General features: G+C 28.5%; 1 protein-coding gene across 1 annotated transcript; it reads left to right on the forward strand.

Annotated features, from left to right (window-relative positions):
- Window positions 1–903: 903 nt before the first annotated feature.
- On the forward strand, window positions 904–6452 carry LOC137818808 (linoleate 9S-lipoxygenase 1). The gene is made up of 9 exons (XM_068622424.2): window positions 904–1153; window positions 2793–3079; window positions 3169–3409; window positions 3607–3918; window positions 4033–4118; window positions 4229–4336; window positions 4429–4736; window positions 4831–5094; window positions 5539–6452. The coding sequence occupies exons 1-9, from the start codon at window positions 916–918 to the stop codon at window positions 6290–6292; spliced, it is 2598 nt and encodes an 865-aa protein (XP_068478525.1). The 5' UTR covers window positions 904–915; the 3' UTR covers window positions 6293–6452.
- The last annotated feature ends 9049 nt before the right edge of the window (window positions 6453–15501 follow it).

Below are 15501 nucleotides of genomic sequence, written 5' to 3' on the forward strand. Positions count from 1 at the left end.
GTTTGATTTGTTAATTTTTCCTCACTGCTAGCAAGGTTGAGCTTCTTTGCTTGATTTTGTGATAAAGAATAACTCTAATTTTTTTTTTTTGGAGTTTGTAATAAATTGGGTTGTAAATTTTTTTTTAAAGATAAAAATAATTAATAAAATAGAGATATTTCATGTATACCACAACCTTTATACAAAAACAACTTTATTACAGAATGAATTTCAAACCTAACTCAACTCCATAAAATAAGTTCAATGAAATGAAGTTTGCATCCACTTATATACTATGAAAGACTCTAATCTTTAGTCGATGTGGGATATCCAATAAACTTACATCTTAGATTCTTGCACTATGAGAAACATGCAACTTAGACAAACAAAAAAGTCACTTTTACAAATCTCTATAAAATTGGGATTGGGATGTGAGATATTATCTTATCTCTCTTCTTAATTCTAATATAAGGGTTGAGTCATCTTTAAAATATCTATATTTATTTATTATTTTTAATAAAAAAATCTGATTTTATACTGTAGTTGTACGTACTATAGCTGATTGATATATATGTATTTTTTTTATATACTATCTATTTGATGATTCATAACTCAAACTCTATTATTTTTCCATATTCTTTCCACCTCATCATCATCCACGAGGGAAAACAGTGCAGGTAAGGTAATCATGTATCACTATCACCCTTACAAATGATCAAGGAATGGTGAGAGGCCATATTGCAATTTAGCAGAAAAATATCAGAAAATTACTTCAGTAGAGAGAGGTAATTCAGCATTGGTTGAAATGACTTTGTTCTTGGAACACGTGATATTGATCTATAAATAGGGTGTTGTGGAGAGGGTAGAAGGCACAAACAAGGCACAGGCCTTTGAAGAAGAAAGAAGAGTGTGTGGTGTTGTGTTTTATTGGCAAAGATGTTTGGAATCCTAGGAGGAGGAAAGGGTCACAAGATAAAGGGAACAGTGGTGTTGATGACCAAGAATGTGTTGGATTTCAACGAAGTAGTGTCCACTGCTGGTGGTGGTGTGCTTGGTATTGCTGGTGGCATCTTTGGAACTGCAAACAAAGTAGTCGGAGGAATAGTTGACGGCGCCACCGCCATCTTCAGCCGCAACATTGCCCTACAGTTGGTCAGCGCCACCAAGACTGATGGTTTGTTTCTTCCTTCTGTTTTCTTCTGCAGTTCAAAATAACTCTTCTGCTTCTTTCAACATGTAGTTTATCAAGAAACTAACATAGACATAAACAATCCAACCACACTTTTTAAAACATCTTCTTATGTTAGATTTGAAGAACAGTAATAATATATTCACATGTACCAGATTATAACTGATTAAACTGGTGACAGTTGTTAAAGTTACATTTTAGTTTGAAGATAATAGTTTCTACAGTTATTTCTCACTTCTCACTTTCATCATTGTTAAACTCTTGATAATTATGACTGTACAAAATTTTCATTTCATAAACATTCAGTTTAAAGAGTCATGATCTCTATCTGTTTTGGGTAAATTGAAGTAGAAAAAATAGAGATGAACAAGATAATAAAAAAAGAGTTATTTATTTATTTATTTATTTATGGTGTAAATCTTTCACGTACTTAAACATGATTGTTTATTATATATTCTCGATTGCATGATTTGGAAAGAGAATTTTATCTTTATTTTTATTTGAAGTAGTTAGACAACTCCAAAATATAATGAATAGAATAAATGATACGATCCATAATGAACATAATGATTTGTACAAAACAACAAACGTGTTTTATTAAAAAGAATTATTAGATCTGAACATTTAAAAAATAAAATTGTTAGTGTTGATATTAAAGTAAGTTTATATTGATTTATAATAGGATATATTATATTATTATAAAGTATTTATATATTATCAATACTTAAAATATTTACTTACTGTGGACTTTCAGAATATATTTGATATTCTTTTCAGGGATTAGAGAGTTTTTTTATTAGCTTTGATTAGAGACACTATCATGAAGATATTTTTATAAAATGAATTAGGATTTTTTTTTTCTGAATAGAGAAAAAACAGTAATGTCCTTTAATGTTTTTTTCTGATTTTATATTATTTTTAATTTAAATGAATAAAATTGACTCGGATTGATATTTTTCCCATTCTATTTATAATTATATAGTTGATATTATAATAAATGTAGCCCTTTTTTTTTGACATAATAAATACAAACAAAACTACATTAAGTTCATATTTGAAAAATAAACATTACAATATGTATAATAATATTTTTTATTATAATAATTATTTAAAAAATGATATCATAGTATTACTTCTTATTAATTAGTTAATGACATAAACATATTTTATCCTCTCTTTATATATAAATTAAATTCTGTTTTCAAACTCTATTATTGTCTGTTTTAAATTGAAATGACAGCTTTTTCAAGATAGTGAATAATCAATTATCATTCATTCGTGGAAATTTTGATTACATTAAATAACAGTGAACCTTTCTGTGGAAGATAATACTTCTTTTTACGTGAACACACGATAGCAGATTAAGGTTTAGTTTGGAAAGAACAAGAAAAATGGTTTTGTGGCATTTAAACATGTGAAGAAAAGAAGATAAAGAAAGTGAGAAAAGGAGAGAAGAAAGAGAGGATTTTTTTAATAATTCTTTTAACTATGATTGTGATTTTTAACAATTCAGTGATGGATTGTGGATAAAAAGTAATTGGGTAAGTATAAATTTTTTGAAAAGCACTTTTGAATTTGACTTCACAATGAGTATGAGTTTTCTTTGTATGTGCTTATTTTTCAGGGCTTGGAAATGGAAAGGTTGGAAAGCAAACGTTTTTGGAGAATCATCTTCCTTCGTTACCAACCTTGGGAGATAGGCAAGATGCATTCAATATTTCTTTTGAATGGGATGAGAGTTTTGGAATTCCAGGAGCATTCTACATCAAAAACTTTATGCAAGCTGAGTTTTTCCTTGTGAGTCTCACTCTTGAAGACATTCCAAATCATGGAACCATTCACTTTGTGTGCAACTCCTGGGTTTACAACGCAAAAAATTACAAAAAGGACCGTATTTTCTTTGTCAACAAGGTAACTAACATGAAATTCAAGTACTATTTTCCTAAACTTTCACATAATTTAGCCCATTTTAATGAAGAAATTCATCAAACATGTTGCAGACATATGTTCCAAGTGAAACTCCAACTCCACTAGTTAAGTACAGAAAAGAAGAATTGGAAAACCTAAGAGGGGATGGAACTGGGCAGCGTAAGGTATCTGATAGGATCTATGATTATGATGTGTATAATGATTTGGGCAACCCAGACAAGAGTGCAGATCTGGCTCGTCCTGTTCTTGGAGGTTCTAGTGCCTATCCATACCCTCGCAGAGGAAGAACTGGGAGAAAAGCATCAAAAAGAGGTTAGGATTTAATTTTTCTATTTTAGATAATCAATTCCAATGCATGGTGATAAAGTAATTTGCCTCAATGAAATTGTACCTTGATGTAGAGCTGTACTATTATAAGTTAGATTTTTGTTTTTTGAAAGTGCAATTACTTATTATTATTATTATCATTATGATTGAGGATACAAAATTGATTTTACTTTTATTAACAGATCCTAAGAGTGAGGCACCAGCCAGCGACACTTACATTCCAAGAGATGAAAATTTTGGTCACTTGAAGTCATCAGACTTTCTTACATATGGAATAAAGTCCTTGGCTCAAAGTGTCTTACCTCAATTTCAATCTGCATTTGGTTTAAATGCTGAGTTTGATAAGTTTGATGACGTTCGTGGATTCTTTGAAGGTGGAATTCATCTTCCTACAGACGTAATAAGCAACATTAGCCCCTTACCAGTGATAAAGGAAATCTTCCGCACTGATGGTGAACAAGTCCTCAAGTTTCCACCACCTCATGTCATCCAAGGTATTGTTTGCTTACAAGTCACATATATATCTCAAGTAAAATCAACTGAAATTACTTCACATCCAATATTTATCATATTTAACATTTATATGTTTTTCATATTATTTGGAGCAGTTAGTAAGTCTGCATGGATGACTGATGAAGAATTTGGAAGAGAGATGCTTGCTGGTGTTAATCCTTGCCTAATTCAACGCCTTCAAGTAAATAATGCTTTATTGTTTATTAACTTAGACTGATTTGGTTTTCATGTTGAATTATATTCGTTGTTTATCATCTTAATTTACTCACAGTGTTATTCAATGAATGACAGGAGTTCCCTCCAAAGAGCAAGCTAGATGCCTCTGTGTATGGTGATCAAACTAGCACAATTACTAAAGAAAATTTGGAGATCAACCTTGGTGGACTCACTGTGGAAGAGGTGAATGATATTTATTAATTCCATGGCAAAATGATACATGAATCTCCATTTAACCATGACACTGAATGTTTATAATGATATTTGTTCAACAGGCATTGAATGGTAACAAACTGTTCATATTAGATCACCATGATGCATTCCTACCATATCTGAGGAAGATCAATGACCTACCCACCGCAAAGTCTTATGCCACAAGGACAATCCTTTTCTTGAAAGATGATGGCACATTGAAGCCATTGGCTATTGAATTAAGTCTTCCACATCCTAGGGGAGATGAGTTTGGTGCTGTTAGCAGAGTTATCTTGCCTGCAGACCAAGGCGCTGAAAGCACAATTTGGCTATTGGCTAAGGCTTATGTTGTAGTAAATGACTCTTGCTATCATCAACTCATGAGCCACTGGTATGCATAAACTCTCCCATTTGTCATCACTTATCATAAACCAACTATTAAGTGATTCTTAATTTATTTGATTTGCCATATCATGTGATCACAGGCTAAATACCCATGCCACAATTGAGCCCTTTGTCATAGCAACAAATAGGCATCTCAGTGTGCTCCACCCTATATACAAACTCTTGTCGCCTCACTATCGTGACACCATGAATATCAATGGACTTGCACGACAATCACTCATCAATGCAGGTGGTATTATTGAGCAATCATTTTTGCCCGGGCCATTCTCTGTGGAGATGTCTTCAGCAGTTTACAAAAGTTGGGTTTTCACTGATCAGGCTCTTCCTGCTGATCTTATTAAGAGGTAATATTTATGCATTACTGTAAAAATTTTCAAGTTAAAATTGTTCATTTATTTCATACCAACATTGTGTGTCCTTTTAATCTATTTTCTGAAGAAACTTTAGTAAATATTAAAAGATCTTGATTTTTATACATTGTCAATGTAAACCCATTATAAATAACGTCAAGTATTATTTTATGGTATTGTGGTAGAAACTAACCAACTTATCATAAATACAATATGTGATTGGATTAACATATAAAAGTCTTTTACTCTTTGTGCATTATGTATATTTTATATTTAAAATGTTAAAAGCGAGTATTGCCTTGTGGAAGTTAAAGACTGATGAGATAGTCAAAATTCATTTCAATGATATTATTTACTTAAGTAAAATTGTTTTTTATCTAAAAAATGAAAGAGAAATTTGGTGTTAACAACAAGTCCTTTGTTATCTCCTTGATTCAGAGGAATGGCAATTGAGGATCCATCCTCTCCACATGGCCTTCGTCTAGTGATTGATGACTACCCTTATGCTGTCGATGGACTAGAGATATGGAGTGCTATCCAGTCCTGGGTTAAAGACTATGTCTCATTGTACTATGCCACAGATGATGCAATTAAGAAAGACACAGAACTCCAAACTTGGTGGAAGGAAGCTGTTGAGAAGGGTCATGGTGACTTGAAAGACAAACCATGGTGGCCAAAGTTGAACACTCCTCAAAATCTGATTCACATTTGCAGCATTATAATATGGACTGCTTCAGCTCTCCATGCAGCTGTTAATTTTGGACAATACCCTTATGGAGGTTACATCCTAAACCGTCCAACTCTAACCAGAAGATTGATCCCAGAGCCAGGAACCAAAGAATATGATGAGCTGAGCAGCAATCATCAAAAGGCTTATCTGAGAACAATTACAGGAAAATATGAGGCCATTGTGGACCTTTCTGTGATAGAGATATTGTCAAGACATGCTTCTGATGAGGTCTATCTTGGACAGAGGGACAATCCTAATTGGACTGATGATACAAAGGCTCTTCAAGCCTTTCAAAAGTTTGGAAACAAACTGAAGGAAATTGAGAATAAGATCTTAGGAAGGAACAACAATTCAAGTCTCAGAAACCGTGTTGGGCCAGTTAAGATGCCCTACACTGTGCTTCTTCCTACCAGTAAGGAAGGTCTCACTTTCAGAGGAATCCCCAACAGCATCTCTATTTAAGAAGTGTACGTGTGTGGTTTAATGTCTGTCCTACTTTATCGCTCAATACCAAATAATTATGTTTGCTTGTCTCTGCATAATTGTCGGGTGTATGCTTAAGTAATGTATGGGGATCTTACATGGTTCTCCATTTAATAAGAGTGGTATCATTTTGTGTTAAGTATTGGGTTATATAAGTCTGATATCTCGGATTTTGAATATCAAATCAAATTTCTCTCTGCCATATACATTTTTAACATAAACCTGTTGCATGACTTTGATTTGGGTATCTAAATTTCTACCTCATAAAAAACAGAACAAGCTTCATTTTTTTTTCCTTAAATACTACTAATAATTATTTTACTTTTTGAAGAAAATAAAAATGGAATCAAGAAGAAGTATTTTAAAATAAAAGCAAAGAGAAAAAATAAAATAATTGTAATAATAAAAAACTCTTTTCTACTTATTGCAGTTCTGTTTCACTTTGCATATCCCTAGCCCGTCTCACTCTTTTCCTTTCCACACCCATTTGCTTCTCTCCACGCACCCATGCCACTCTTTTTTTTTCACACCCTCCTGGTTCTTTTTTCTCACCCCATTCTCAGTGCCACGCCGCCGCGCCGTCAACCGTTGCCATCCATCATCATCCTGCATATGTTTTTTTTTCCTCATATTTTTCGTTTCTTATCACCTTTTCTCTCTCTTCATTGATTCATACACTCATAAAACATATTTAAATGGTGGGTTCCACGTTTTTTTGTACAAAAAAGATAAAATAAAATTCAAAATTCAAACATAACAAAAAAAAATCTGAGCCCATTCCGCAGCCCGACTTAAATTTTCTCTCTGCACCCCTTCTTTACCGTCACACTCCTCTTATTTCAAAACAAGGGAAATCTGGGCCTATTCTGCTGGTCCAGCTACTTTTTACTTTCTAACCCCTTTTACTACCTGCGCGACCCTTCTCACTCAAAGCTTAACCATATTTACTCTGGCACGTTTTTTGTTTTTAATTTTTATTAATAAAAATGGAAATAAAAAAATATAAAATCTTACGAAATATATATAGTCATTTTTTTTATATATAAACAAATAGTTTTGACATTAAAAAATCCTTAAAATATTAAAATTTCAAAAAAAAAATAAAAAATTAGCAAAGAGCGACTCCTTAATTTTTTTTTTGTGAAAATCTTATTTTATTTCGCATCCCATCGTTACCGCAATAGATCTTAAATTGCCACTATACAATAACAAAGACACCACTAATAAAGGTCTTATATCAATCTTTGTGAAAACGTTGTATCGTGACACCAACAATTTATATTTCTCTGTTGGTGAGATGACCATCACTTCGGATAATGTGCTAGTATTGCTACATCTTCCCACTTCCCATTGTGGGATAATTTTTTTTCGTATATGATATTGGATTTTAAATCAACTTTATCATTGTTGGTTGAGCTCCTTGGCTTGGAGTTTGGTGATGCTGCAATAGAATTGAGCGAGTGTTGTTGATATACAAACCAAAGGATCAAGCCACCAATCAAAATAAATAAAAAAAACACGTAGAAGCAAAATTATAAGTAACCCAAGATCATACATTCAATTGAACCAGAGATGACCAAACACAACACCTTTAAAAAAGTATTTATTCCTATGTCTCCAAATCTCAACAATAACTGCAATCTAGATACTTCCCCAAACAACATTAACAGGTACATTAAAAAGCATTAAAAAGTTTGATTGGTGGAAGTGTGAAAAAGGATCATGATGATCTACCAATGTCAACTCTAACCAAACATAACAATGGTTCCAATCGAGCCAGACAATTAAAAGTAAGAAAAATCCCTTTATAAATTAACTATTTTATCTTGCACTCCTGCAAAAAAAAATTGTTACTCCTCCAAAAGTCCACTTTAGTTAACATAAGAACGTCTCCTCAAACCTACAAAACACACTGCTACATCCTCCCTAAAGCAAGAGGTTGGCTATACAAATTCTCTAATATGAAACATTACTCCTTAACATATTTCATACATTCCAATGATTTCATACACTATTCAAAATAAGAGAACTCAGCAAATAAAAATTACATGTAATCAGTCCAGGTTTTTCTTTGTAAACCCTAAACCCAACAAGAAATTGTGAGGTTTTGAATTTGAATTCTTTAGATGTTTCATGTTCAAGAAATTGATTAAGATTTTTGAAGATTTGGATATTGTGTTGTACTTTAACAACCCCAACTTTTATGCTTAAATTTATGTGAGATTATAGTTAATAAATGAACTTGAGGTAGATAATTTAGTTTGCATGTGAAAATTTTACAAAAATTGAGAAGTAATGGAGTGATTTCACGTTAACTATGTTTAGTGGAGATGTTTGTTGTTTCTATGATACTATTTTGATTATATTGGATAATTTAAATTCTTGAAAACCAGAGTTCTTGTATGTGAATAAGACTTTTATAAGTTTAGAAAAAATGGAGTTCTTAGGGTTAAACAAGTTATTTTATACTATTTAAATATTATTGTATGAAAGAATATAAATGAAACAATAAAAATATTTGAGTCATCGGTTTTGTTCATGACTAAAGAAAAATGTTACTTTTAAATTTATAATCTATAATTTTAATAAAGTTTAAGAAAACCAATTTTTTTAATAAAATCGTAAATTTCAAGTTCATGAAGTTAAATTTTTAATTAAATTAGTTGATAGAGTGGTATTTGTGAGCTAAAGTTTTAGTGTGAAGTCCTTTTAATGAGGCACTTTTGCAAATTTCGAGTTGAATAAGATTAAGTTAGATTAAAGCATGACAACTTTGTCTATACTTAATTTTAGAGATCTAGTTAAGTTTATGGTGCTGATAAAAAAAAAAAAGTTAAGTTTATGGTTTTGCATATTTTTGTTGAAGTGAAATATTTCTTATTTAGCTTTTATTTAGCGAAACTTTTCAAAAGAGATAAAAGATAAATATCTACTTAAATAAAATTTCTTTAAAAATAAATGAGATTTTTTTAAGAATTTTCCTCAACTAAATAAAAATTTGCTAAACGAATTTAGATACAACATGAAGAATGAATTATACTTTTAAAAAAATAACAAATTATAATTGTGCTAAGTGGATGTCTTAAAAAAGTTCTTACTCTTTATTACCTAATAGGAATATTCTCTTAATTTTTTTATTTAATTTTAATATATTTTAATAAAATTGGTTATGGTTGTTAAATTATTGAGTGTTTATTTAGGATTGGTATGTGGATGTGAAATCATCGAGGTGAGATACTTATTATTAACAGAGTAATATTATGATGATTTAAATATAATTTATAATGTAAGTATTAAATTATGAAATATAAAAATCTAGAATTTTTTCTTAAAAGTATAATGATATTAAGGGATATATAATGTACGAACAACTAATGAAACTTCCTACCACCTATTTTATCAAGAGCTGAGAAAAACAATATCATGACTCAGATTGAGAAAATCCGTATATAAAATAGGTATATATTTTTTGTTAATGCCTATCCTAGAGGCATTTTGCACTGGCTGAAGCATTGACCACTAGACCAGACAAGTTCTTTGATCATATTATCATTTTTATTATACTTATACATATTAATATAATTTATACATATTAATATAATTAATAATAATAATAATAAAATAAAATAAATTATATTTATATTATTAATATTATTAATATTTATTCATATTATTAATATTTATTAATGTTATAATTAATATTATTATTAACATTATATTCATATTATTAATATTTATTAATATTATTATTAATATTATTCATATTATTAATATTTATTAATGTTATAATTAATATTATTATTAACATTATATTCATATTATTAATATTATTATTAACATTATTATTAACATTATTATTAATATTATTATTAACATTATTATTAATATTATTATTAATATTATTAATATTATTATTAATATTATTAGTATTAATATTCAAATTATTATTAATATTTATTAATATTATTAGTATTAATATTCATATTATTAATATTATATTCATATTATCAATATTATATTCATATTATTAATATTAATTTTGATATAAATATACATTTAGATATTTATTGTGTGTGTATAGTAGTTTTATTTGACTTGAGTAATATTACTTTTATCCGGATATAGATAGATAGAGAGAAAAATGAAGAAATTATATAATATTAATATAACTTTAATACTATAAATACATATATATTGATTAATATATTTCTTTATTTAATCATTAATTTTTTAAAACTCATGGTTAAATTTAAATTTACTTTCATATTATATATATATATTAATATAAAATTATTTGATATCTTATTTTCAAATATAGGTTATTATAGGTAGTTGTGAAGTTTTTGTTAGATGGCTATATAGGTGCTTGTATCTTACACTTCTTTTATGATTTGAGATTCTTGTATAAGGATTGAAATATCCTTAAAATGTTTTGTTTAATTTTTTTTATTCTTTGTCGATAAAAAAAATCTTATTTTCAAATATTTACTTACATAGATTAAAATTGATATAATGTATAATTTTTAAAATATTTTAAATTATAAATTATTTATTCACTTTGTCATTATGATTTATATTATATATTAGTAGAAAGGGTTATTTAGTAACAACCTTTTACATAGATTTATGGAATAATTAATATAGTTTAAACTATAATGATATGCTAACTAGTAATCTGTATTAGAGATTTAATTAATAGTTAATGTAAAAGTCATCATTTTATGTTAAAAGATAATATTGTTTGTTGACAATATTCTTTACTATAACACAAACCAACTACCTATAATGAACTTAATTAAGTAAATATGATCGTAAAATAATAATTAATATGATAGTTGATTTTAATGTAATAGGTAATATGATGACTATGAGTATGACATATATTAAATTTGATTCATACTAATAGATAATATAATAAATTATGTTTAGATTCAAGTAGATTATAGATAAATTAAATGTGATTCATATGTTAATATTGTTAGTATCATTAATATTGTTAGTATTATTAATATTGTTAGTATTGTTAGTATTATTAATATTGTTAGTATTATTAATATTGTTAGTATTATTAGTATTATTAATATTGTTAGTATTGTTAGTATTATTAATATTGTTAGTATTATTAATATTGTTAGTATTGTTAGTATTGTTAATAACATTAATATTATTAATAACATTAATATTATTAATAACATTAATAACATTAATAACATTAATATTATTAATAACATTAATAACATTAATATTATTAATAACATTAATATTATTAATAACATTAATAACATTAATAACATTAATAACATTATTAATATTGTTAGTATTATTAATAATAATAAGTATAATAAAAATCATAATAAAACTTAAGAATTTGTTTGGTGTAGTGGTTAAATTTTACTTGGTTGCTGAAAGATTGATGAAGGAACCTGGTTTCGAATCCCATTCACTGCTAATTTTATTTTATGGTGCTAATATTTACATACCTGTTTACATACGGAATTTAATCTGTATGTAATTCGCGTTAAAGGAATGTACAAATCATGTGGTTTCATTATTGATTTTACCTTTTTACAAGTAATGCAATTTTTATAAAATTTGTTCACATCACATTTCATGTAAGGCCATTAATAATGTTCATACTGTTTAAGGTATTTTGAACCCCAAAGTGTCCCATTAACCCTCCCTGATGTATTTCTCTAACTAAAAGATCCTTAATAGAACATTTAGGCACACAAAATCTTATCTCTTTAAACAAATAACCATTGTGTCTAAAATATCCATTGGTGCTAAAAGTTTACTAGAAACAAAAGTTCTAGGAAATTCATAATCATGTGAATAAATTTTTAAAAAAAGTTTAAGACAATTTTGTTGTTGTTTAAAAAGTAGAAATCAAAACATGTCTTCTAGATAAAGCATCAAGTACAATATTTTATTTTCCTTTTTTTATGCTTTATGACATACAAAAATTATTCTAAAACTTCAACTCATTTGACATGCCTTTTATTTAATTTTTGGCCTTTTAAGTATTTTAAAGACTTATGATTTATATGAATAAGAAATTCTTTATGTAAAATATGTCAAGTTTGTAACACTTTCACCAAGGCATACAATTGTTTATCATAAGACAATTTTAGAAACTAAAAAAATTTTGGTTTGTAAATTAATTTCTATTATTGATAAATAGTTTCTAAATTGGTAATGCATCATATATAAATATAGTATATAGGTGAGAGCAAACCTCACCTTATATTCTGATTTTATAAAATTAAATTATATCTATAATCTACTTCTTATTAAATAAAAATAAAATATAATTCATATATTTCAAGAAAAAATAATTTGTCTTAATAGTTAGATTAAGCCATTTTAAGTTATGGATTCAAATTCTAACCCTAACTAAAATATTAATCAATATTTTAGCAGTTCAAGCATGTGTTTTTTCTAAGTCTTTTAAATACTTCAGATAAGATTATTAAAATAATTTGAGGAGAAGAAGATAAGACACCATTATTGTCCTTGGAAGCAAAACAAGTGGAAGACAAGAGTGTAGGGGAGGGGTTGAAAACCCAATGCCGACATGTATGTGGACTAATAGTACAATGTCCTCTATTCTAACACTATTTCTCTTTCTACATAAAATAAAAATAATCATTTTTAGACATTTTAAATCTCACTCAATACTTTGTGAAAATAAATAAAATTTATATATTTAGATGTAAATAAAAACAAAAAAAATAGTAGAAAGTATTTTAATATTTTACAGCATTTTTAAAATGGGTATTTAAAAATTATTACTCTTTTGCTTAAATAAAATAAATAATTTTTTTAAGGGTTTAGTTCTTGAATTAACTCCGTTAAATAGAATACATAATTTTTTTGTAAACTTTATGTTTGATTTATATAAATAAATAATCCTTTTAACTATTTTTTGTTTTGTTTTGAAGTTAAAAACTGGTGGCGTACAGTTTGGTGAAGCTTTTGTCGTTTGTCGTTGTTCCTTTACACTCTTTTGAACGTGCAAAATATGTTTAATTAACCATTTTAATATTTGGATAATGTTTGACCAGAATATTTTAATACCTTTTTTTATTTATTTAAAATAAACACTAATTTTAATGTATGTATTCTTCGATGAGTCGGAATATTTATATACGCCTGTACAAAATTATGTTATTCATAATTAACGTGAAGTCGTAACTATATAAATTCTAAAATATTAGGAATAATTTATAATAAAAAATTAATTTTAGGTGATTTTTTAAATGTAATTTTAATTGATGAAAGTTATATAATTGATGGATTTTCATGATTAATTTGTTCCAAAATTTTACTATTAAATCTGGGAAGCTATTTATATTCGTTAACTTGGTTAATAACAAATAAAAATTCAAAATAATTTCAATTTAAAAAAGTTACTATTTGGATTTTGTATTTGTATACATAATAAAGTAGTTTGTTCACTTCAAGTCTCCTTCTTTAATTGTTGGTGTTTGGTTGAAAGGTTGACTGAAAAAGTTACTCTGACGATAAGTAATTATTTTGTGTTAAAAGTATATAGTGAAAACTGATTAAAGTGTATCTTACACATTTGTCTCCGTAGAGGGTTTATTTATAATTTTTAATCATGAACCTTTGTTGTGATGGATTGAATCTATCAAATATTAGTGTTAATTGATTTCTAGCATGATCCTTGATTTATAGGGAGATATATTTGTATATTTGGAAAATATATTTAATAAGTCAATATTTTCCACTAAATCAGTGTTAGTTGGTTTTTAGGGGATGTCACCCAAAATCGGTGGGACATTTTTTTTATCGACAAAAAGGAATGGAATAAATGAAGGTATTTCAGGATACCTCAACCTTATACAAAAACAACGACGTCCTTCACCCTACCACTCACATTGAGAGCTTTAAAGTGGACAACACGAGGGGAAAGTTCGTCGTCTACCCATACTCAAATACAAAAAACAACACCTCTAACTTGAGTCAAATCAGTTCAACCTGACCTCCCCCCCTCTAACCTTTTCTATTTTTTATTGACCTCATGCGGACCAAAGGTTCAAGACACCAATCTGAGTAAGAAAAAAACATGCTAAACGTACCTTCGAGATGACCCATGACCAAACCTGCAGCTGCGCCACTGTGAAGATTTCTATGTGATCCATGCATCCATTCTTGAAAACCTTTGTTTCCAAATTTCGCCTATAACTGCTATCCACACACAATTCCAGATCCGGTTAATATCTTTGCTTTCCTCGTTCATCCTGAAGTGAGACAAAAGTATTTTTGAATCCTGATGAACCATCGCTGTCCTGCCCACCCACTCAAAGCACTTTGCCCAAACCAACCACGCTACCCTACACGTACTAAATAGAGATGAAGTGTTGTTTCAATCCTCCCCACACATATTACATATGCTACTCTCCACCGTGATCCCCCTCCTCAATAAGTTAGCTTTAGTCGCAATTTTGTTTTCCAACACTCTCCATGTTGTAACTAAGGCTAATGTAGTTGAGCCTTAATCTCCATAACCCCTTGTGTAGGTCGGAACCTTCCCCTGTAGCTCCCCTTTTAGGACTCTATAAACATACTAGATTGTAAACCTTGTATCATCACTTTCTTTCCAGACCCACTTATCCTCCTTATCTTTGGTATGCACCAGGTCAATAAAAAATAAGAAAGGTTAGAGGGGAAAGGTCGGTTTGACTCAAGTTAGAAGTGTTATTTTCATATTTGGGTATGGATAAACAACCAACTTTCCTTTGTGTTTTACATTTTAAAACTTTCAATGTGAGTGGTAGACTGAAAAATATCGTTATTTATTCTATTTTTTTATCGCTAAAAAAATACATAATCACATATTAATATCATCCATCAATCACCTAAATTGAATAATTGGCTCGTGCAATTCCGAAAGTACAGATCTAAATAACATTTTGAACAACGTGTGAATTGTTTTTGGATCTACATTTATCTGCAAAATGTAACTTTTTGGAACACACAAAAAAACAAGATATACAATACAATAATTGAATATGATCAGAAACTCTTATATCACATCCATTACATCATCAATCATACACATTTTTTTAACAATGATTACAATATTTCTCACTTCGCTAAAGATATCACACATAAATGTATACAAAAGTCAAGATTTGTCGATTTTTTAAGATATTTATTGAGTT

The sequence above is a fragment of the Phaseolus vulgaris genome, chromosome 10, assembly GCF_051622355.1.
Source record: "Phaseolus vulgaris cultivar YP4 chromosome 10, ASM5162235v1, whole genome shotgun sequence".
Lineage (NCBI taxonomy): Eukaryota > Viridiplantae > Streptophyta > Magnoliopsida > Fabales > Fabaceae > Phaseolus > Phaseolus vulgaris.

Excerpts from the sequence above, each read along its gene's own strand:
- LOC137818808 (XM_068622424.2), top strand. The coding sequence starts at position 916 with ATGTTTGGAATCCTAGGAGGAGGAAAGGGTCACAAGATAAAGGGAACA. Across the intron at positions 3,080-3,168 it reads GTATTTTCTTTGTCAACAAG|ACATATGTTCCAAGTGAAAC; the intron begins GTAACTAACATG and ends AACATGTTGCAG. Across the intron at positions 3,919-4,032 it reads ACCACCTCATGTCATCCAAG|TTAGTAAGTCTGCATGGATG; the intron begins GTATTGTTTGCT and ends TATTTGGAGCAG.